The sequence below is a fragment of the Oncorhynchus gorbuscha genome, linkage group LG19, assembly GCF_021184085.1.
Source record: "Oncorhynchus gorbuscha isolate QuinsamMale2020 ecotype Even-year linkage group LG19, OgorEven_v1.0, whole genome shotgun sequence".
Classification (NCBI taxonomy): domain Eukaryota; kingdom Metazoa; phylum Chordata; class Actinopteri; order Salmoniformes; family Salmonidae; genus Oncorhynchus; species Oncorhynchus gorbuscha.
Genome location: NC_060191.1, coordinates 16,660,953 through 16,685,449, shown reverse-complemented (window position 1 = coordinate 16,685,449; position 24,497 = coordinate 16,660,953). Strand labels below are relative to the sequence as shown.

Genomic DNA, 24,497 nt, shown 5'->3' with positions numbered 1-24,497 from the left:
GATCTGACAATTAATCTTGATGGTTGTACAGTCATCTCAAATAAAACTGGGAAGGACCTCGGCGTTACCCTGGAACCCTGATCTCTCTTTTGACGAACATATCAACAATATTTCAGTTCCAGCTACCCGAAAAAAGCACTAAATAAATTCAGTTAGTGCTAAACACGGCTGCTAGAATCTTGACTAGAACCCCGAAATTTGATCATATTCCTCAAGTGCGAGCCTCTCTACACTGAATTTCTAAGCAAACAGCTGGAGGCAGGGCTTTCTTCTATAGAGCTCCATTTTTATGGAATGGTCTGCCTATTCATCTGAGAGACGCAGACTGTCTCGACCTTTAAGTCTTTATTGAAAACTCATTTTTTCAGTAGGTCCTATGATTGAGTGTAAGCTGACTCAGGGGTGTGAAGGTGAACGGAAAGGCACTGGAGCGACGAATCGCCCTTGCCTGGCCGCTTCCCCTCTTTCCACTGGGATTCTCTGCCTCTAACCCTATTACAGGGGCTGAGTCACTGGCTTACTGGTGCTCTTCCATGACGTTCCTAGGAGGGGTACGTCGCTTGAGTGTGTTGAGTCACTGACGTGAGCTTCCTGTCCGGGTTAGTGCCCTCCTCTGGTTCGTGCCGTGGGGGAGATCTTTGTGGGCTATACTTGGCCTTGTCTCAGGGTAGTAGGTTGATGGTTGAAGATATCCCTCTAGTGGTGTGGGGGCTGTGCTTTGGCAAAAGTGGGTGGGGTTATATCCTACCTGTTTGGCCCTGTCTGGGGGTATCATCGGACGGGACCACAGTGTCTCCCGACCCCTCCTGTCTCAGCCTCCAGTATTTATGCTGCAATAGTTTGTATCAAGGGGCTAGGGTAAGTCTGTTATATCTGGAGTATTTCTCCTGTCTCAACCGGTGTCCTGTGTATGCCCCCTCTAATTCTCTCTCTTTTCCTCATTCTTTCTCTCTTTCTTCTCTCGGAGGACCTGAGCCACAGGACCATGCCTCAGGACTACCTAGCCTGATGACTCCTTGCTGTCCCCAGTCCACCTGGTTATGCTGCTGCTCCAGTTTCAACTGTTCTGCCTGGGGCTATGGAACCCTGACCTGTTCACTGGACCTGCTGTTTTGGACCATCTCTCTACCGTACCTCTGGTCTCCAACTCTGAATGATCGGCTATGAAAAGCCAACAGACATTTACTCCTGAGGTGCTGACCTGTTGCACCCTCTCTAACCACTGTGATTATTATTATCTGACCCTGCAGGTCATCTATGAAGGTTTGAACATATTGTACATGTTCTGTTATAATCTCCACCCAGCATAGCCAGAAGAGGACTGTTCCCCCCTCAGAGCCTGGTTCCTCTCTAGGTTTCTTCTTAAGTTTCTGGACTTTCTAGGGAGATTTTCCTAGCCACCGTGCCTCCTACATCTGCATTGTTTGCTGTTTGGGGTTTTAGGTTGGGTTTCTGTACAGCACTTTGTGATATCGGCTTACTTAAAAAGGGCTTTATAAATACATTTGATTGACTGATCTACAAATCAACTTGCATCACGAATAAATACTTATTATTTGTAGATCAGTCAGTCACAATTTACCCACAATGGATCACGGATTTTATGCTCTCAAACACAAACAATGTTACAGTCATGGAACATTTGTGCCAACATGGAGGACAGTGTGTGGAACACATATATTGAAATTAAAGCATAAAATAATGTATTCACTAATAGCATCACTCAACAAAGCTCATATTGATAATTTAATTAGACCATTCTATTCACAGGTGATACACAGCTTTTAACATTGATTGGGGCATTGATTATATGATGCTGCTCTCCATTCTCTTTCACTGAGTGTCACTTAGGGACACATCTCCTTAGCAAGAGCTCTTTCTGCCCTTGCTTTCTGCTATAGAGCCCACTCTCTCTTTCTCCCTCTCTGTTTGCTCTCTTCAGCATACAGAACTCTCAGGGGCCATCTCCATGGTAACATGGAAAGCCCCACGCATCGGCAAGGCAACCAAAGATAAAACAACAAAGACATTTTCCACCAATCAGCTTGTTTTAAAGTGGGTTGATTAGTGTGTGTGTGTGTGTGGGGGGGGGGGGGTTGTTGTTCAGAGTTGTTTGAGACCAGATTGGTTTTGGTGAGCCGTCCTTGACATCCTGGCTCTCCTCTTTCCAGTCCAGTTGAGCCTGGTTCAGTTCTAAACTTCTGCTGTTTGGCCTAGTTCACTTCGCCATTTCCTCAGCAATGGCCTTCCCCATCTTATCCTTCACATACGCCACTTTCTGCCAATCAGACTTGAGCTCCAGCCACTCATAGTATGGCACCTTGGGAGGGACAGAAAGTACAGATTCAGGCATTTGTCTATCAATAATGCTCTTTACCTTGCAATACTATAGCTGACATACACCCAGTAGAGTTTTTATGCAAATCAGGTTTGGAGACAATCTAGGTGGTTCTCTCATTTGGGTAAAAGTCAATCCTTCATCTTCTCTCCTCCATGACCCAGAAACTGATAAGTTGTCAAGATGTGTGTCAATTCATTAGTAAGAAGAGTGTCCTCCCCTCAATTGCCACCTTTCATTGAGGATACACATGAGTATCCTTTTTAAATCTGCCACACACCCTTTGAAATCAGCTTTTGTTGTGTCAGTGGAAAAAACATGCACGTTTAAAAACGATATGCTACTTATTTTATTTATAAAAAGTCAGAACTACCTAATTTGTTTTGATCACTTCTTTAGACATTTATCTTGCAGACTCTCCCAGATTAACTGACCTTTTTCAAAAGAAGGTGAAAGAGGACAGAGGAGAGAGGACACAGGAGGTGGACAAATCTAATTGATAAAATGCCTATGTCTGGAAGTCTGCCACAGGTAAGTTCAGTGGCCTAGTTTACCCAGCACCACTGCAGACCTGAGAGCTCTCAGGCTAACACAATTGGCCTAGATGAGACAGAGCGGTCAGATTGGCTAACGCGATTGTCCTAAATGAGAGTGTGTGCTGGGATTGGCTAAGGAGCTTGGCCTAGATGAGACAGAGCTGCTGCTGCTATTCTCCTGGCTCCTGACTGACTATCAAGCCTTTTTATAACTGGCATCCTTCAGGGAGACAGACCAGCCTGGCCCTGCATGATGCAGCATTATATGAGCATTAGATTGTTTTTTATAGCATTAGCTAACCAACTATAGCATCATACGGTACACCGCTAGCCAGCATTAGCCACTAGGGTTGTCACAATACCAATATCACTATACTAAGTATTGTGACAAGGAAACTAAAAAGTCAGTTAATTTATTAAGGAAAACTGTCCAAAAGTTGGAAACAAACATGATGTTGTCACCTAGAGTCCAATTATTGAATTTTCCAAACTATATAACAATATTTAATATGAGTATACAAAACATGAAGAACACCTGCTCTTGCCATGACAGACTGACCAGATGAAAGCTGTGATCCCTTATTGATGTCATCTTTTAAATCCACTTCAGTGTAGATGAAGGTGAGGAGACCGGTTAAAAAAGGATTTTAAGCCTTGAGGCATGGATTGTGTACAGTGCATTCGGAAAGTATTCAGACCCCTTGACTTTTTCCACATTTTGTCATGTTACATGTGCCTTATTCTAAAATGTATTAAATAATTTTATTCGTCACCAATCTATACACAATCATGACAAAGGGAAAACAGGTTTAGACATTATTTCAAATGTATTACAAATTTAAAAAACAAAGATGAACTAGTAACCGAAAGGTTGCAAGATCGAATCCCTGAGCTGACAAGGTAAAAATCTGTCGTTCTGCCCCTGAACAAGGCAGTTAAACCCACTGTTCCTAGGCGGTCATTGAAAACAGAACTTGTTCTTAACTGACTTGCCTAGTTAAATAAAGGTAAAATAAAATAAAATGTAAAAAATTCAGACCCCTTGCTATGAGACTCGAAATTGAGCTCAGGTGCATCCTTGAGATGTTTCTACAACTTGATTGGAGGCCACCTGTGGTAAATTCAATTGATTGGACATGATTTGGAAAGCCACACCTGTCTATATAAGGTCCCACAGTTGACAGTGCCTGTCAGAGCAAAAACCAAGCCATGAGGTCGAAGGAATTCAAATCCAATTTTATTTGTCACATGCACTGAATACAACAGGTGTAGACCTTACAGTGAAATGCATACTTTCAAGCCCTTAACCAACAATTCAGTTAAGTACAAAAATACAAACAACAGAAAAAGTAAGAGATAAGAATAACAAATAATTAAAGAGCAGCAGTAAATAGCAATAGAGGCTATATACAGGGGGTACTGGTACAGAGTCAATGTGCAGGGGCACGTGTCGAGGTAATTGAGGTAATATGTACATGTGAGTTATTAAAGTGACTATGCATAGATACCAGAGTAGCAGCAGCATAGAAGGGGGAAGGGGGCAATGCAAACAGTCTGGGTAGCCATTTGATTCTTATGGCTCGGGGGTAGAAGCCTAGGGCGGTATACGTATTTTACTATATACTGGTATTGATGAACGGGCCGGTTTGGGTTTTTGGTTTACCTTCTATAACGGTATTTTAATGTTTGGTTTGTTAAAATGTGATACGTCGTGAGTAACGTCCATTTGTATAGGTTACCCCGCTACTTGAGTCATCCCTCTCCGCTCTCTTTCCATGCTGCTTCCCACAAAGACCTGGTCCCACCCCGTCACTCTAGGAGCGCATTTGTTGTTGCTTGACCACGAGACACTTTCGTTCAGACTGCATGGTCAATGCAGCACATGGAACAATGTTGATGACCGTGATGTTGTTTCCACTTTGATCTTAATATAAATCCACAAGCATTCTATAATTACAATATGTGTGTTCCTTACATCTGCAAACAGCTAGTTTGTGTTTTCTTAGCAACTTATGCTAAATCGTGTTAGCTAACTAGCTACTTAAAGTAATGAGTCGGGCAAACGTATCTAGCTAATACAGCCCGATACCAGTGCTGGTGGAGGCCTAAATCAACATGTTGTTTCTTCAAAAGTACCTTCTATATCAAAGAGGAATAGGTGAAGCATGAATATGTTGGCTACATTAATAAAGATTTAATGTAGCCAAAGATTACAGGGTCACCTAGGAAACTATGAACATCACTTTGGTTCCTACCCAGTCACAACTAGCTAATGGCATTTTTACTCGTTGTCATGTCAAACAACACTGTAATCAAAGTGCCAACTATTATTTATATTCTAACTATAGAATTAGAATAAAAATATTTCCATGATTCCAAAAGTTCACCCAAGTGTTTTGATCTAAATTACAATTGCAACATTTGGTTAAAAATAACGGCCAGTTTTTTTGCCCATATCGTGGCAGTTTGGAAATTATCTCAAATGAGTGCAGGAAATGCAGAAACTGATGGAAACGCAGGAAATTATATTAGGTTGAAGTTGAATTGAACAGTATAAAACTGAATGGAGAAAGACCCATTGAAATAAATTGAAGTATAAACCCTGCGAGAAAAGTCCTCTCACTGTCAACTGCGTTTATGTTCAGCAAACTTAACATGTGTAAATATTTCTATGAACATAACAAGATTCAACAACTGAGACAATACTGACCCTCCAATCCAACAGGTCCCAGACGTTCTCAATGGGTTTGAGATCCGGGCTCTTCGCTGGCCATGGCAGAACACTAACATTCCTGTCTTGCAGGAAATCACACACAGAACAAGCAGTATGGCTGGTGGCATTGTCATGCTGGAGGGTCATGTCAGGATGAGCTTGCAGGAAGGGTACCACATGAGGGAGGAGAATGTCTTCCCTGATGGAAGGATTGCGCGTTCCTGGTGTAACTCGGTCAGTTGTTGTTGCCATCCTGTACCTGTCCCGCAGGTGTGATGTTCGGATGTACTGATGCTGTGCAGGTGTTGTTACACATGGTCTGCCACTGCGAGGATGATCAGCTGTCTGTCCGGTCTCGCTGTAGCTCTGTCATAGGCGTCTCGCAGTACGGACATTGAAATTGTGTGCCCTGGCCACATCTGCAGTTCTCATGCCTCCTTGCAGTATGCCTAAGGCACGTTCAGGCAGATGAGCAGGGACCCTGGGCATCTTTCTGTTGGTGTTTTTCAGAGTCAGTAGAAAGGCCTCTTTAGTGTCCTAAGTTTTCATAACTGTCACCTTAATTGCCTACCGTCTGTAAGAAGTTAGTGTCTTAATTAAGGTCCGTTCCACAGGTGCATTTTCATTAATTGTTTGTGGTTCATTGAACAAGCATAAGAAACTGTTTAAACCCTTTACAATGAAGATCTGTGAAGTTATTTGAAAGACAGGGTCCCGAAAAAGGGACGTTTATATGTTGCTACCCTAGGGTTACGCACTACTCATAAGGCAAATGTAGAATTTATATTAATCAAAAACATAAAATAGCATCAAACATTTGAAAAATACCATGATTTGATATTTTGTGCATATTGCCTAGCTCTTTTAAATTGATTTATTTCACCTTTATTTAACCAGGTAGGCCAGAATAAGTTCATATTTACAACTGCGACCTGGCCAAGACAAAGTAAAGCAGTGCGACAAAAACAACACAGAGTTACACATGGGATAAACAAACGTAGTCAATAACACAATATAAAATGTACTTGGACCTAGACTTGGCACTCCAGTACCGCTTGCAGTGCGGAAGCAGAGAGAACAGTCTACGACTCGGGTGACTGGAGTCTGACAATGTTTAGGGCCTTCCTCTGACACCGCCTGGTATAGAGGTCTTGGATGGCAGAAAGATTGGACCCGCTGATGTACTGGGCCGTACGCACTACCCTCTGTAGTGCCTTGCGGTTGGAGGCCGAGCAGTTGCCATACCATACTCTCGATGGTGCAGCTGTAAAACTTTTTCAGGATCTGAGGACCCATGCCAAATATTTTCAGTCTCCTGAGGGGGAATATATTTTGCCCTCTTCACGACTGTCTTGGTGTGCTTGGACCATATTAGTTTGTTGGTGATGTGACCATATTAGTTTGTTGGTGATGTGGACACCAAGGAACTTGGAAACTCTCAACCTGCTCCACTGCAGCACCATCGATGAGAATGGGGACGTGCTCGGTCCTCCTTTTCCTGTAGTCCACAATCATCTCCTTTGTCTTGACACGTTAAGGGAGAGGTTGTTGTCCTTGCACCACACGGTCAGGTCTCCGACCTCGTCCGTATAGGCCGTCTCATCGTTGTCGGTGATCAGGCCTACTGTTGTGTGATCAGCAAACTTAATGATGGTGTTGGAGTCGTGCCTAGCCGTGCAGTCATGAGTGAACAGGGAGTACAGAAGGGGACTGAGCACTCACCCCTGAGGGGCCCCTGTGTTGAGGATGAGCTTGGCAGATGTGTTGTTACCTACCCTTACCACCTGGGGGCGGCCCGTCAGGAAGTCCAGGATCCAGTTGCAGAGGGAGGTGTTTAGTCCCAGAGTCCTTAACTTAGTGTTGAGCTTTGAGGGCACTACGGTGTTGAACGCTGAGCTGTAGCATTCTCACATAGGTGTTCCTTTTGTCCAGGTGTGAGAGGGCAGTGTGGAGTGCAATAGAGATTGCATCATCTGTGGATCTGTTGGTGCGGTATACAAATTGGAGTGGATCTAGAGTTTCTCGGATAATGGTGTTGTGAGCCATGACCAGCTTTTCAAAGCACTTCATGGCTACAGACGTGAGTGCTACGGGTCATTTAGGCAGGTTACCTTCGTGTTCTTCGGCACAGGGACTATAGTGGTCATGTTGGTATTACAGACTGACAGGGAGAGGTTGAAAATGTTAGTAAAGACACTTGCCAGTTGGTCAGCTCATGCTCGGAGTACACGTTCTGGTAATCCGTCTGGTCCAGCGGACTTGTGAATGTTTTTTTTTTCTCTCCCCAATTTCGTGGTATCCAATTGTTGTAGTAGCTACTATCTTGTCTCATCGCTACAACTCCCGTACAGGCTCGGGAGAGACGAAGGTTGAAAGTCATGCGTCCCCCGATACACAACCCAACCAGCCGTACTGCTTCTTAACACCCCGGGTTGGATGCGCGCTAAGCCAGCCGCACCAATGCGTCAGAGGGTACACCGTGCACCTGGCAACCTTGGTTAGCGCGCACTGTGCCCGGCCCGCCACAGGAGTCGCTGGTGCGCGATGAGACAAGGACATCCCTACCGACCAAGCCCTCCCTAACCCGGATGATGCTAGGCCAATTGTGCGTCGCCCCACGGACCTCCCGGTCGCGGCCGGTTACGACAGAGCCTGGGCGCGAACCCAGGGACTCTGATGGCACAGCTGGCGCTGCAGTACAGCGCCCTTAACCACTGCGCCACCTGGGAGGCCGGCCTTGTGAATGTTGACATTCTCCTGCAGAGAATGTGATCACACAGTCATCCGGAACAGCTGATGCTCTCATGCATGTTTCAGTGTTATTTGCCTCGAAGCAAGCATAGAAGTTATTTAACTCGTCTGGAAGGCTCGTGTCACTGGGCAGCTCTTGGCTGTGCTTCCCTTCGTAATCTGTAATAGTTTGCAAGTCCTGCCACATCCGACGGGCGTCGGAGCCGGTGTAGTACGATTCAATCTTAGTCCTGTATTGATGCTTTGCCTGTTTGATGGTTTGTCAGAGGGCATAGCGGAATTCATTATAAGCTTCCTGCTACTTGAAAGGGGCAGCTCCACCCTTTAGCTCAGTGTGAATGGTACTTGTAATCCATGACTTCAGGTTGGGGTATGTACGTACAGTCACTGTGGTGATGACGTCCTCGATGCACTTATTGATAAAGCCAGTGACTGATGCGATGTACTCCTCTGTGCCATCGAAAGAATCCCGGAACATATTCCAGTCGTATTCCAACATATTCCTGTAGTATAGCATCGGCTTCATCTGACCACTTTTCTTTATTCTTTTAATAGACAGAGTCACTGGTGCTTCCTGCTTTAATTTTTGTTTGTAAGCAGGAATCAGGAGGATAGAGTTATGGTCAGTTTTGCCAAATGGAGGTCGAGGGAGGGCTTTGTACACGTCTCTGTGTGTGAAGTAAAGGTGGTCTACAATTTTTTTCCTCTTGTTGCACATTTAACATGCTGATAGAAATTAGTCTTATCCGTAGAGCTCCGAGACAGGATTGTGTTGAGGCACAGATCTGGGGAAGGGTACCAAAAAAACATTTGTAGCATTGAAGGTTCCCAAGTACACAGTGGCTTCCATCATTATTGAATGGAAGAGGTTTGTAACCACCAAGACTCTTCCTAAAGCTGGCCACCCGACCAAACTGAGCAATTGGGGGAGAAGGGCCTTGTTCAGGCAGGTGACCGAGAACCAGATGGTTACTCTGACAGAGCTCCAGAGTTCCTCTGTGGAGATGGGAGAACCTTCCAGAAGGACAACCATCTCTGCAGCACTCCACCAATCAGGCCTTTATGGTAGAGTGGCCAGATGGAAGCCTGTAAAAATCTCTGTAAAAATGGACATGACAGCACGCTTGGAGTTTGCCAAAAGGCACCTAACGGACGATCAGACCATGAGAAACATGATTCTCTGGTCTGATGAAACCAAGATGGAACTCAATGGCCTGAATTCCAAGTGTCACGTCTGGAGGAAACCTAGCACCATCCCTACGGTGAAGCATGGTGGTGGCAGCATCATGCTGTGGGGGTGTTTTTCAGTGGCAGGGACTGGGAGACTAGTCAGGATCCCAGGAAAGTTTAACACAAAGTACAGAGAGAGAGATCCATGATAAAAACCTGCTCCAGAACACTCAGGACCTCAGACTGGGAAGAAAGTTAATCTTCCAACCGGACAATGACCCTAAGTACACAGCCAAGACAAAGCAGGAGTGGTTTTGGGACAAGTCTCTGAATGTCCTTATGTGGCCCAGCCATAGCCTGGACTTGAACCCGATCTAACATCTCTGGAGACACCTGAAAATAGCTGTGCAGCGACGTTACCCCATCCAACCTGACAGAGCTTGAGAGAATCTGAAGAGAAGAATCGGAGAAACTCCCCAAATACACATGTGCCAAACTTGTAGCGTCACACCCAAAACTCGAGGCTCTAATCGCTACCAAAGGTACTTCAACAAAGTATAGAGTACAGGGTCTGAATACTGATGTAAATGTGATATTTCAGTATATTTTTTATAAATTAGCAACAATTTCTAAAAATCTGTTTTTGCTTTGATATTATGGGGTATTGTGTGTAGATTGATGAGGTAAAAACATTTTAATCCATTTTAGAATAAGGCTGTAACATCACAAAATGTGGAAAATGTCCAGGGGTATGAATACTTTCAGAATGCCCTGTACGTGTGCCATTTAAAGGGTAAATGAGCAAGAGAAAACATTTCAGTGCCTTTGAATGGGGTATGGTAGTAGGTGCCAGTTGCACCGGTTTCTGTGTCAAGAACTGCAACGCTGCTGGATTTCACACACAACAGTTTCCCATGTGTATGGTCCCCACCCAAAGGACATCCAGCCAACTTGACAACTGTGGGAAGCATTGGAGTCAACCTTGGCCAGCATCCCTGTGGAACACTTTTGACACCTTGTCGAGTCCATGCCCTGACGAATTGAGGCTGTTCTGAGGGCAAAAGGGGAGGGTGCAACTCAATAAGAAGGTGTCCTTAATGTTTTGTATACTCAGCTTATACAGCAGTTTTTAAAAAGGACAATAGAGTATAGTTGGCTTTGTGTTTTCTTTTTGCCATGGAAAAGAGATTTGTGTTATACTGACAACCCTATTAGCCACACAAAGAGCGTGTCGTTCTCATAGTCTGTTAATCAAAGAAGGATAAAGAACCATTTTACTTTGTCAGGGTGATGAGTTAATTTGCTGAAGTGGAAACACTGAGACGAGCATATCTCACACAGCCCATTCCCTATGTAACAACTCTGAGGCACATGCTAAGGGGATGTGCTATGAATCACACCTAGACATCTACAGTGGATGGAAGTCAATTCCCTTTTAACTTCAGAAGACTGCTGTACTGTGCGTGTGTTACTTTGAGGCAATGAGCTTCATGCAGTGTAATGCAGTAATGCTGTGTCCATCCCAGTCTACCTGATCTCCCCCAGGAAAGAGGCTTGTTCTGGTGATTACACCCAAGAGTGTCTGGCCTGGGCTGGAAAGTATGCTGTGGTTAGGGTTTGTGTGTATGCGATAGACAGTTATTGTTATAATGACTGCCAGAAAGTCTCTTTCAGTCTACCTGCATCACTCCCTCTCTCCTCATCATCATCCCTCCATACCTCTACAAGGATAAAGCCAGCCAGTTTGAGATGCCGTCTCATCATGGTGAATCGTCCCAGCAGATCTTTACTCCTGGAGCCATAGTTAGGAAACTCCCAGGTCAAGAACGCTAACCTGCAAAGAGGAGGACTGTCAGAACACATGCACACACACACACACACACACACACACACACACACACACACACACACACACACACACACACACACACACACACACACACACACACCCTTCTTCCCTCACCTGCATGCACCCTCAGGTAGGGGATTGGTTCCGCCTCCTCCAGGCAGGTGAGGGGCTATCAGGGTCACCAGGTCCATTGGCTTATTTTCACTGTCCACCACCAGCTCTCCATCTGATAGAACACAACAAGTAAGTCACCTGTTGTTCCAGCCTTACAGTGTGTGTGTGTGCGCGTGTATTCACCTATGGTCCAGCCGTATATAGTGTTGACCCCGGTACGTAGGGCCTCTGCTTTCCCCCCCACCAGATTATCCAGGGCCCCCTTCAGCCCAGTCTGTAGAGGGGAGAGGGGGGAGTCCTGACCCAGGGTGGAGGGAATCAACATGGCCTCTGTAGGCAGGGTGAAGGACAGAGACTCTGGGTGTTCTAACTGGAGGGTAGCAATGATGTGGAGGAGCTTCAGGCGATAGTTCTCCACTCGAGACAGACTGCCTTCTGTGAAACAACAATATAGCAACGCAACATCAAATCAGCAGAATCACCCAAGTCTGTACAGCTGAGAATGCACAGGGCTATGAGCACAGACCACATGAACATCAGTGGATCAGTCCTCTGCTGCCATCTCCTGGGGTGGACCAGTACTCGAGTGTGTGTTTACCTGAGAGTTTGGCAACATGTGTGTGTTGGTTGAGGGATGTGATGTGCTGGGGCTTGGCCTGCTGTAACACACACAGAGACCACACCACGTCTATCTGCAGGAACACCTCCACGTTAGGGAGAACACCCTCCAGGGCAGAGTGGACCTACATACACACAGGAGGAGACAGTTGACAAACACGGACTACATTTACATTACATTTTACATTTAAATCGTTTAGCAGACGCTCTTATCCAGAGCGACTTACAAATTGGTGCATTCACCTTATGACATCCAGTAGAACAGTCACTTTACAATAGTGCATCTAAATCTTAAAGGGGGGTGAGAAGGATTACTTATCCTATCCTAGGTATTCCTTAAAGAGGTGGGGTTTCAGGTGTCTCCGGAAGGTGGTGATTGACTCCGCTGTCCTGGCGTCGTGAGGGAGTTTGTTCCACCATTGGGGGCCAGAGCAGCGAACAGTTTTGACTGGGCTGAGCGGGAACTGTACTTCCTCAGTGGTAGGGAGGCGAGCAGGCCAGAGGTGGATGAACGCAGTGCCCTTGTTTGGGTGTAGGGCCTGATCAGAGCCTGGAGGTACTGAGGTGCCGTTCCCCTCACAGCTCCGTAGGCAAGCACCATGGTCTTGTAGCGGATGCGAGCTTCAACTGGAAGCCAGTGGAGAGAGCGGAGGAGCGGGGTGACGTGAGAGAACTTGGGAAGGTTGAACACCAGACGGGCTGCGGCGTTCTGGATGAGTTGTAGGGGTTTAATGGCACAGGCAGGGAGCCCAGCCAACAGCGAGTTGCAGTAATCCAGACGGGAGATGACAAGTGCCTGGATTAGGACCTGCGCCGCTTCCTGTGTGAGGCAGGGTCGTACTCTGCGGATGTTGTAGAGCATGAACCTACAGGAACGGGCCACCGCCTTGATGTTAGTTGAGAACGACAGGGTGTTGTCCAGGATCACGCCAAGGTTCTTAGAGCTCTGGGAGGAGGACACAATGGAGTTGTCAACCGTGATGGCGAGATCATGGAACGGGCAGTCCTTCCCGGGAGGAAGAGCAGCTCAGTCTTGCCGAAGTTCAGCTTGAGGTGGTGATCCGTCATCCACACTGATATGTCTGCCAGACATGCAGAGATGCGATTCGCCACCTGGTCATCAGAAGGGGGAAAGGAGAAGATTAATTGTGTGTCGTCTGCATAGCAATGATAGGAGAGACCATGTGAGGTTATGACAGAGCCAAGTGACTTGGTGTATAGCGAGAATAGGAGAGGGCCTAGAACAGAGCCCTGGGGGACACCAGTGGTGAGAGCGCGTGGTGAGGAGACAGATTCTCGCCACGCCACCTGGTAGGAGCGACCTGTCAGGTAGGACGCAATCCAAGCGTGGGCCGCGCCGGAGATGCCCAACTCGGAGAGGGTGGAGAGGAGGATCTGATGGTTCACAGTATCGAAGGCAGCCGATAGGTCTAGAAGGATGAGAGCAGAGGAGAGAGAGTTAGCTTTAGCGGTGCGGAGCGCCTCCGTGATACAGAGAAGAGCAGTCTCAGTTGAATGACTAGTCTTGAAACCTGACTGATTTGGATCAAGAAGGTCATTCTGAGAGAGATAGCGGGAGAGCTGACCAAGGACGGCACGTTCAAGAGTTTTGGAGAGAAAAGAAAGAAGGGATACTGGTCTGTAGTTGTTAACATCGGAGGGATCGAGTGTAGGTTTTTTCAGAAGGGGTGCAACTCTCGCTCTCTTGAAGACGGAAGGGACGTAGCCAGCGGTCAGGGATAAGTTGATGAGCGAGGTGAGGTAAGGGAGAAGGTCTCCGGAAATGGTCTGGAGAAGAGAGGAGGGGATAGGGTCGAGCGGGCAGGTTGTTGGGCGGCCGGCCGTCACAAGACGCGAGATTTCATCTGGAGAGAGGGGAGAAAGAGTACATCCTGGGAAGGTACTCTAGCCAAATGCCTCTTCCCCTCATCAACCAAAGTTGATAGAACTGTCATGTGCAGCACTGACATGACTCTACATGACTGAGAACCCAGTCAGTTCTACACAATATTTATCCTTGAGTATCCAGGCTGCATCACATCCGGCCGTGATTGGGAGTCCCATAGGGCGGCAGACAATTGGCCCAGCGCCGTCCGGGTCTGGCCAGGGTTGGCAGTCCTTAAATAAGAATTTGTTCTTAACTGACTTACCTGACTAGTTAAATAAAGGTTAAATCAAATTTAAATAAATAAACAGCATAAGTTAAATAAAGAAACAAATTGATACTCTCATTGTTTACCTTCTTGTAGAACTCCTCCCCCTTGCTGGGCTGGAAGTTGAGCCTGGCCAGTGACATGAGCAGGTTACAAAGCTGCAGTGTGCTGTACTTCTGACTGTTCACGCTGTAGTGCTGAATAGTTTTTTTTAAATCAAACAAAGGAAGAAAATAAGAGGATGAGTTAGAGCAATATTTGTTACTCAAGAGGGCTAGGGGATGATCCAACCAGTTTAAGATGTGTTTAGAAGTGTCTGAGTGTGTGCAGACCTCAGCGAATGCCTCAAACAATGGGAGATGGAGCCACTTGAGGAAGGCAAGTGATTTGGCGCAGCGAGTAACATCGGCAGAACTAATCTCTGGCATTCTGGGTAACAACTCAGCTGCCAATCGCTGGAAGACCTGGGAATGGTGGAAATTCAACTTCCCTGAAAGAAAGAAAAACAGAGAGAGAGAGCGAGAGAGAATTTAAAGCCCCCATGCAGTCTTTGTAATTTTATTTTGAAATCATCACTGTATGTCTAATAAATCAGTGTTCAATTACAGAAAATATTTTTTATAATTTATTTCCCTGAACCTCCTTTGGCCCCTGAAATGATGTCTGATTGTGTGGGCATTTAAGATATTTACATACACAGCCCTGATTGGCTGATAGGATGGTCTAGAGTCCACCACTTACCCAGATGAACAGTCATTGATTGGTCTATTATATTAAGATCATGATGTGGGCCAAATGTTCCATCCCACCTGAACAGGCAGAAATTCCAGGGGCCTCATTCATCAACTGTGCAAACATGTTTTACTCAATTCTGGCGTACTTGGATATTCTAGGATTTTAGTGCACCTCAAATGATTGGTATTTATCAAACCGTGACAGGCAAGCAACATACACACGTTTTCATTCATACACACACACACACACACACACACACACACACACACACACACACACACACACACACACACACACACACACACACACACACACACACACACACACACACACACACACACACACACACACACACACACACACACACACACACACACACACACAATCATTGAACACTTATATAATGGTTCCGGAGGGGATGGCTGCCATTTTACGGGCTCTTAACCAACTGTGCTATTTTGTTCGTTTTATTGCATTGTTAGTAACTTATTTTTTACATAAGCAAAGAGTTGCTGCTACCGTCTCTTGACCAAAAAGAGCTTCTGGACATCAGAACAGCGATTACTCTCCTCAAACTGGACAATGATTTTTCCTTTAATGAGTCCGACAGCTTCCGAGACCAGGCCCAAATCCCCATAATTCGGGTGAAGACGGAAATACAGGGGGCGAAGGTCGAGGTGCCTTGTGAGGATTCGTAGGTGAGTTAGTAAATCGCCACTATCATTGGTTCTATTGGCCAACGTGCAATCACTGGAAAACAAACTGGATGATCTACGGTCGAGACTATCCTACTAATGGGACATTATATATTTTTAAATATCTTATGTTTCACCGAGTCATGGCTGAACAACAACAACACGGATAATATCGAGCTGGCTAGTTTTTCCGTGCATCGTCAGGACACAGCAGCTACGTCTGGTAAGATGAGGGGCAGGTATGTGACTATTTGTCAATAACAGCTAGTGTGCAATGTCTAATATTAAAGATGTCTCAAGGTATTGCTTGCCTGAGGTAGAGTACCTCATAATAGGCTGTAGACCACACTATCTATATTATTCGTAGCTGTCTATTTACCGCCACAAACCGATGCTGGCACTATGATCGCACTCAACAAGATTTATAAGGCTAGATGACTCGGATGCTACGCTACAGTACTATTTTGCTAGCACAGACTGGAATATGTTCCATGATTTATCCAATAGCATTGAGGAGTATACCACCTCAGTCACCGGCTTCCTCAATAAGTGCATTGAAGACATCCTCCCCACAGTGACGTACATTTATTTATTTAACTAGGCAAGTCAGTTAAGAACAAATTCTTATTTACAATGACGGCCAAACCCGGACGACGCTGTGCCAATTGTGGCCACCCTATGGGAATGCCAATCACGGCCGGTTGTGATACCCTGGTTCGAATCAGTGTCTGTAGTGACGCCTCAAGCACTGAGATGCAGTGCCTTAGACTGCTGTGCCACGAGGGAGCCCAATAAGAAGCCATGGATTACAGGTAACATCCACACTGTGCTCAAGGCTAGAGATCCCGCTTTCAAGGAGCGGGACACCAGATGCTTATAAGAAATCCCGCTATGCCCCTGCAACTCTCCCCTCTTCCCAGATAAAATGAGATTTTCCCCCCAAATTCTGATTTATATTTTCCCAGATTATATTCTGTGTTAAATTTTTCATTCTTAAAAAAACAATTGTTCATAGAGAACCAATGAAATTGGTAGTCCATGTCAATGCTTAAATCACATCAGAAGAAATTTGCGGTGCAGCAAGTGAAAGTTGCATGTACTCTCAGAATTGTTTGCCGAGCTACTCATGTGTGAACCACTAGAAGTTGTGTGCACGCATGGTTTGAAATATGCGTGGAGATGCACACACTTTCCCATCAAGCTCAAAATGCATAAATACCGACCTTTATGGGGAAACTGGTGCACACAAGGTTTAGAGTCCTTTTTTTGAGCACGCACCTTAATAATTGAGGGCACAGGCATTTTTTTCAAACAGCTCTTACACAAAAAGGGCATATCGTCATTTTCACAATTACAGTGTGCTATTTCGACCTCAGTGTGAAAATATCATATTAACTGCACTGCCCCTATAAATCTGTTGGAATAAAGAAAAATTCACGGCTGAAATATCAGTTGACCGCAGGTAGTTTGTTTTTAGGTATATTGTTAACAAAGATGGAGAATAACAATGGTACCAGCATTCAACCCTGTGGCACATCCTTTTACATCTCCAGTTTATGTGTGTGTGTGTGTGTGTGTGTGTGTGTGTGTGTGTGTGTGTGTGTGTGTGTGTGTGTGTGTGTGTGTGTGTGTGTGTGTGTGTGTGTGTGTGTGTGTGTGTGTGTGTGTGTGTGTGTGTGTGTGTGTGTGTGTGTGTGTGTATATATATATATATATTACTGCTGAGCAATTAACAGACATTTCGGTTATTGTTCGGTTTTTAAACAACTTATTGACCTACAGTGATTAAATTATTTGAATTCCATTTTGTTCAGTTTTTTTCTTTGAGCTCAATGTGCACATTTTCTCTAGAGAAAAAAACCCCAGTATGCCCGATTTACTTTGAAGAACTAAACATTATTGATTTTGCCAGACAGCATAGGGAGCACCTATATGGAGATGAAATGAAATAATAAACTCTAAATAAAACAAATTTAACATACACAACAACTGAAATATTTTAGTCAAGTGTGTCTATGTACCATATGCGTAGGCGAGGTCCAACAGTAGCGGTGTGGTAAGGTCTGTTGAGGGTTTCTGTAGGAGGTAGTAGGACAGAGCTCTGAGCAGAGGCACTGACCGGCGTCCCTGAGACGCCAGAGACACAGACACCCTGCGGATATCCTCCGCCCCAAACCCTTCAGCTAGCTCTAACGCCTGGGGTGGGAACAGAGAGAGCGGGGAGACAGAGAAAAGAAAAGGAAAATCAAATCAAAAGAAAAGGAGTGTTGGGTTGAGATAGATTTGTTGATGGTGGCAAGTACAGTTCCACTCCGCTATATATGTACAGTTGAAGTCGGAAGTTTACATACACTTAGGTTGGAGTCATTAAAACTTGTTTTTCAACCAATCCACACATTTCTCGTTAACAAACTATAGTTTTGGCGAAGTCGGTTAGGACACAAGTAGGCCTTAAAATACATCAACAGGTGCACCTCCAATTGACTCAAATGATGTCAATTAGCCTATCAGAAGCTTCTAAAGCCATGACATAATTTTCTGGAATTTTCCAAGAGGTTTAAAGGCACTGTCAACTTAGTGTATGTAAACTTCTGATACAGTGAATTATAAGTGAAATAATCTGTCTGTAAACAATTGTTGGAAAAATTGCTTATGTCATGCACAACCTAGATGTCCTAACCGACTTGCCAAAACTACAGGTTGTTAACAAGAAATTGGAGTGGTTGAAAAACGAGTTTTAATGACTCCAACCTAAGTGTATGTAAACTTCCGACTTCAACTGTATGTATGTATGTATGTATGTATGTATGTATGTATGTATGTATGTATGTATGTATGTATGTATGTATGTATGTATGTATGTATGTATGTATGTATGTATGTATGTATGTATGTATGTATGTATGTATGTATGTATGTATGTATGTATGTATGTATGTATGTATGTATGTATGTATGTATGTATGTATGTATGTATGCATGTACACACACACCATAATGACAAAGCGAAAACCGATATAGGCATTTTGCAAATGTATCAAAAATTTAAAAAACAGATTCCTTATGTAAATAAGTATTCAGACCCTTTGCTAAGACTCGAGAATGAGCTCAGGTGCATTATTGAGATGTTTCTACAACTTGATTCGAGTCCACCTGTGGTAAATTCAATTGATTGGATATGATTTGGAAAGGCACACACCTATCTATATAAGGTCCCTGTTAAGGGAATTTTTATCAATAATGACTAATTATGTATACATTCCAATCAGGACTGACTAATCAGAATACTATTATGTTACTGTATATGTACTAATCAGAATGCTATTATGTTACTGTATATGTATGAACTTTCTTTTTAATCCTAGTACTGAATATAATGTGTGTAAATATAATCAAGAATTAGAACAATGACTGTCTGTTCCTTGGTAGAAATGAATTAACTATATCGCCAGACTGGGTAGAATGCTTATCTACACTGGCTGACCTTGGCTCTAGGAGAGGTGGGAAGGCTTGAGAACTATAGAGCCTTTCTACAGGTGTCAAGAAGAGACGGAACATTTAGAAAACTCTGACGTCATTTTCAGTTTATAACCTGTGGTAAAATGTGTAAGGGGCAGTACTCTCGTGAATAAAAGCTGCTGTTTGACTTTAAGACTGGGCTCTGTCCATTTTTATAAAATAATGGTCATACAAATCCTTATGAATTGACAGAGTGTTTAATTTTAAGTGGGTATTAAAACAGAGGAATTTAATTCCTGCAACAGTCCCACAGTTGACAGTGTACATAAGAGCAAAAAACAAGCCATGAGGTCTAAGGAATTGTCCATAGAGCTCAGAGACAGGATTGTGTCGAGGCACAGATCTGGAGAAGGGTACCAAAAAAATGTCTGCAGCATTGAAGGTCTCCAAGAACACAGTGGCCTCTATCATTCTTAAATGGAAGAAGTTTGGAACCACCAAAACTCTTCCTAGAGATGGCTGCCCGGCCAAACTGAGCAATCGAGGGAATGAGGGCTTTGATCAGGGAGGTGACCAAGAACCCAATGGTCACTCTGACAGAGCCCCAGAGGTCCTCTGTGGAGATGGGAGAACCTTCCAGAAGGACAACCATCTTGTGCTGCACTCCACCAATCAGACCTTTATGGTAGACAGAAACCACTCCTCAGTAGAAGGCACATGACAGCCCACTTAGAGTTGCCAAAAGGCACCTAAAGACTCTCAGACCATGAGAAAAAATATTTTCTGGTCTCATGAAACTCTTTCATCTGAATGGCAAGCATCCCGTCTGGTGAAGCATGGTTGTGGCAGCATCACAATGTGGTGATGTTTTTCTGCACCAGGGATAAGCAGACTAGTCAGGATCTAGGTAAAGGTGAACAGAGCAAAGTACAGAGAGATCCTTAATCAAAACCTGCTCCTGAGCGCTCAGGACCTCAGACTGGGGAAGAGGTTCACATTCCAACAGGACAACGACCATAAGCACACAGCCAAGACAACGCAGGAGTGGCTTCGGGATAATTCTCTGAATGTCCTTGAGTGGCCCAGCCAGAAACCGGACATGAACCCAATTGAACATCTCTGGAGACCTGAAAATAGCTGTGTAGCAATGCTCCCCATCCAACCTGACAGAGCTTGACAGAATCTGCAGAGAAGAATTGGAGAAACTCCCCAAATACACGTGCCAAGCTTGTAGCGTCATACCCAAGAAGAATCGAGGCTGTAATCGCTGCCAAAGGTGCTTCAACAAAGTACTAAGTGTCTGAATACCAATGTAAATGTGATATTAAGGGCTTGTAAGTAAGCATTTCACGGTAAGGTCTACCTATACATGTTGTATTCGGCACATATGACAAATAACATTTTATTTGATATTTCAGTTTATTTTTTATAAATTATCAAAAATGTCTAAATCTGTTTTTGCTTTGTTATTGTGTGTAGATTGATGAGGGGGAAAAACAATGTAATACATTTTAGAATAAAGCAGTAAAGTAACAAAATGTGGAAAAAGGGGTCTGAATACTTTGTTCAATTTTATTGTTATATTACATCATGTTTTTTTACATCATGTTTTTTATGTTTTTTAGGGCTCGGGAAATAAGAGCATCATGTCTGCTAAATTAACAAGCAAGCCTATGCCATTGCACAGCCATATGTTTCTACAAGCAAGCCTATGCCATTGCACAGCCATATGTTTCTACAAGCAAGCCTATGCCATTGCACAGCCATATGTTTCTACAAGCAAGCCTATGCCATTGCACAGCCATATGTTTCTACAAGCAAGCCTATGCCATTGCACAGCCATATGTTTCTACAAGCAAGCATCACTGCTGAGGCTACTGCCTTTTTGAAGATCATGTTCCACGATATAATATTACCAGTTGATATTAAGGTTTCATTAAATTAATCCTAAATGGCACTTGCTTTTTTATTGACTGAATACTGTGTATATGGGGCAATTTAGCAATTAGGATTTGTTATCTGTAATGGTTATGATACATTTGGTGTTGTCGGGCACTATAGGCATAGGCCTATAGATAAATGCGCACATTTGTTTCCAGTGCGGTTCTTGTGTTCTAAAGATATATATTTTTAAATTCCTTTGAGTACCCAGAAAATAAATATAGGGTATTTGAACAGTCAAAAAATGGCAAATGCCCATCCCTAATCATTGCGTGCAAGGAATATGGTGACAAATAGTTTATTAAACTAGTCAAGTTTAGTACTAAGTCAATTTGTCCAAACACTTATGACTTTTTAAATTAAGAGGGACTAGATACATAAAGTGCTTCATTTCTAAACAGTAAAATAGATATGCATGAAAACACCGTCGCCTAATCTGAAACATTCTGTCTCAAATCTAAAATGCTGGAGTATAGCAACAATTTATATGTAATTTTTTTCACTGTCCAAATACATTTTTGATAACTTTGTGTGTGTAGTGTGGGGGTAGTAGTATAGGTGTTTGTTACCTTATCCTCCAGTCTGTCCATCAGTGCAGGACTGAGGTGTCCAGCCCTAGCCATCAGGGTACTGACTGTTCTGGCGTCAGCGATCTCAGTCCAGCGGAGCTCCAGCTGTTTTAGCGCTGCACTCACCAGCGACAACTCCATCTGACCCTTCCGCCCTGCTCCCCAGTCTGCCAGGAAAGCCAGCTGTTTGTAAGAGAGTCTGCGTACACGCCACAGCACCTCTGTCTGGATGGAGCGTTGTACTGCAGCTGTAGGAGGAACACCCAGAGCAGAGAGGGAGCGCAGCAGAGAGACCAGCGTACCATTCCACACCGACGCTACCTGGGGGAAGAGATACACGCACACACAGTCAATTTACACACACTCAAAGGAGCACCGAAAGGTTTCGTGAATATTTTGAGCTGCCTTCTGCCCTAACTGTAACCTGCCCCATGTCTCTTCTTTCATCACTCCTTACCCATCTTCATCCCCTCTCAACCCTCCACTTATCTACCCTCACCTTTCCTCATCCTACCTATCCCTTGACCCTTATTACAACACCATCTCCTACCTGTGCAGTAACCGTGTCCAGTATGTCTAGCAGTCTAGGATCATTCAGCAGCTCAAATTGGTCCATTTTAGCCCCACCTTTCTCTCTCCCAGCCAATCTGACAAGCTGAACCAGAGCCTTAGCTGCCTGATTGGCCTTTCCTCCTTGTGCCACCCATGCCTGCAGGACATCCTGTGGAGATTGGGCCCTCTCTAAGAGCTCATCCAGCTGGGTGCGTTTGGGCTCGATGGGATACTCCTCTTTGACCAAACTCCTGCCCTCACATAGCCCCCTTAACACAGGCTGCCGCCAGGCCTGGGCCCACAGCGGCTCTGCTGGCCCAGCTGCAGGGGTTGGCAGGAGGCCAGCGACGGCTGAGGCCTGGGGGGGCCTGGGGAGGAGACGGGCACATCGGCCCAGCAGACGGCTGGTCATGGAGAAACAGAGAGCAGCACAAGGCCTGAGAGAAGCGAGACACGTATTCACAACACAGCAGCCAGAGTCACCATGCTAACACCTGAGAGCGAGCAATAGAGAGAAAAAGAGAGTTAATTCAAGAGAGTGAATATCACTCAGTGGTTCTCATTATTTCTTTTGGTTCCTGAACCTACGATCACATGTTGCTATGCCCAACTAACCCCTTAATGTGCAACTTTATGATAAGGACTATTTTCTTATTCTCCGTAGTCTGTCGGTCATGGACTGCTGTCAACAAGCTTACCCTAGCTATCTTGAGATGCTTTAGCAATTAGTAACAATAACGTGGGGATTGTGTTGTGTAACATAACATTGTGTCAACAATAGTGTAGCCTGTACTACTACAAACCAAATATTTGCAGGAAATCAATGAATAGACATGGTTGTGGCAAGTAGTCATAGTGGACTGAGCTGAATTAACATCACTAGCAACATTTCAGTCTCAAAAGCTGAGCAGCCATCAAGCGTATTCTGACCTTGCCGACTAGGGTTTCTGCCGTTCTAGCTATTACAATTATGAAACTCAGACTGGCAACATTCTCTGCATTCACAACTACAACTGTGACAGGTCTTAGGTAGACATATAAATACATGTAGTTACCATTTATATATTTAAAGGACTGTTCTTACCTTGATAAATAAGATAGAAAGCTAGTGGTAGAAGACGAAAGCGACATTCACATGGAGCTGTCAGCAATAGTCGCAAGAAAATGACCTCAAAGCTACCAGTGTCACATGACTGTCGGACGAAGCTGCGATTGGTCCACTTGTTTCAAGGCACTTTAGATCGTCTTTTTTTATTGCAGAACCTGGTCTTGATGTTTTTGCGCGGAACCCATAGAATTAGATACACACAGTGGTGTAAAGTTATTCTGCCCTTGAATTGCGTTCCCATGCAAAACTATACAGATAGTTAACAACTAAGTCTTCAATAAAACTCCCAAGGCGTAACTTTTCTTGAATTAATATATTGAAAACGTTTATGTTGTGAAACTGCAAAATACAGAAAAGAATATACTTTAGTATTCAATTCACAGTTGCATAAATACAAAGCACATGCCAAAGTACCATGCATCTGGCATGATGCCAAACCATATAGCTAATTGTTACTCATGGTAATTGTCTAACTCCTTTAATTACTCTAATAATGTGCAACCACCTCTGTACAATAACAAAGCATATTACACTAGAAACAATAATAAAACTACAGTATTGTATGTTTTACAATTCGTTTACATGACGCACGAGCAAAGTAATACAGCTGACGTCATACATGAAAGGAAAGGCCATTTGTGTGAGTAAATGCAACCAACTAACATTGATAAGTAAGCAATTATATCAATAACAAGATTATCATCACTAGCAATATGCTTGAATCTAACTTACAAACAAACATTTTCCGAGGCTGAAGCGTGACAAGAAATAACTGCACTGGAAGACCTGCACCGTAGCGTTGATTCTAGCTGCTTCTCTGCGTGCAGAACGACTACTCTACTTCCTGTTTCCGTACAGTCTTTCTAAGTACCAGAAAGTTCCACTAGGGAGCAATAAACATCATGGAACACAATGAAAATCCATCTTAACCACTGTAATACAATCATCTGTTACCTTCTAACAGGACGCCAGCACAAGAGTACTTAAGTATTGTAGCGACCCGCACAGACAGCTGTGTGTTATGTGTTAGGCTAGGAGGTGGTTGTGTTGTACTGACCAGTACATGGTGTTCGCGGGGTCCAACCTGTCAATCAACCTGCTATCTGCCAATCACGGGAATGCCTGGAATGTTCTGATGCCGGGCATCCTGGTGGTTGGTGGAGTGGCGTGGAGGGGGGTTGGGCAGGGGGGTGGAG

The 24,497-nt window shown here is 44.3% G+C and overlaps 1 protein-coding gene across 1 annotated transcript; it reads right to left on the bottom strand.

Moving 5' to 3' along the window:
* Nucleotides 1-1,733: 1,733 nt before the first annotated feature.
* Nucleotides 1,734-23,640, bottom strand: LOC124006021 (FAST kinase domain-containing protein 4-like). Its single transcript, XM_046315685.1, has 11 exons — nucleotides 23,278-23,640; nucleotides 22,192-22,687; nucleotides 21,642-21,962; nucleotides 17,694-17,868; nucleotides 14,575-14,732; nucleotides 14,329-14,439; nucleotides 12,070-12,214; nucleotides 11,655-11,906; nucleotides 11,472-11,583; nucleotides 11,228-11,342; nucleotides 1,734-2,320 (listed from the first exon to the last, which is right to left on the bottom strand). Exons 2-11 carry the CDS (start codon nucleotides 22,603-22,605, stop codon nucleotides 2,219-2,221), a joined length of 1,905 nt encoding a protein of 634 aa, XP_046171641.1. The 5' UTR covers nucleotides 22,606-22,687; nucleotides 23,278-23,640; the 3' UTR covers nucleotides 1,734-2,218.
* Nucleotides 23,641-24,497: the final 857 nt, after the last annotated feature.

Excerpts from the sequence above, each read along its gene's own strand:
- LOC124006021 (XM_046315685.1), bottom strand. The coding sequence starts at position 22,605 with ATGACCAGCCGTCTGCTGGGCCGATGTGCCCGTCTCCTCCCCAGGCCC. Across the intron at positions 21,963-22,191 it reads TGGACACGGTTACTGCACAG|GTAGCGTCGGTGTGGAATGG; the intron begins GTAGGAGATGGT and ends CTCTTCCCCCAG. Across the intron at positions 14,733-17,693 it reads GGACCTCGCCTACGCATATG|GGAAGTTGAATTTCCACCAT; the intron begins GTACATAGACAC and ends TCTTTCTTTCAG.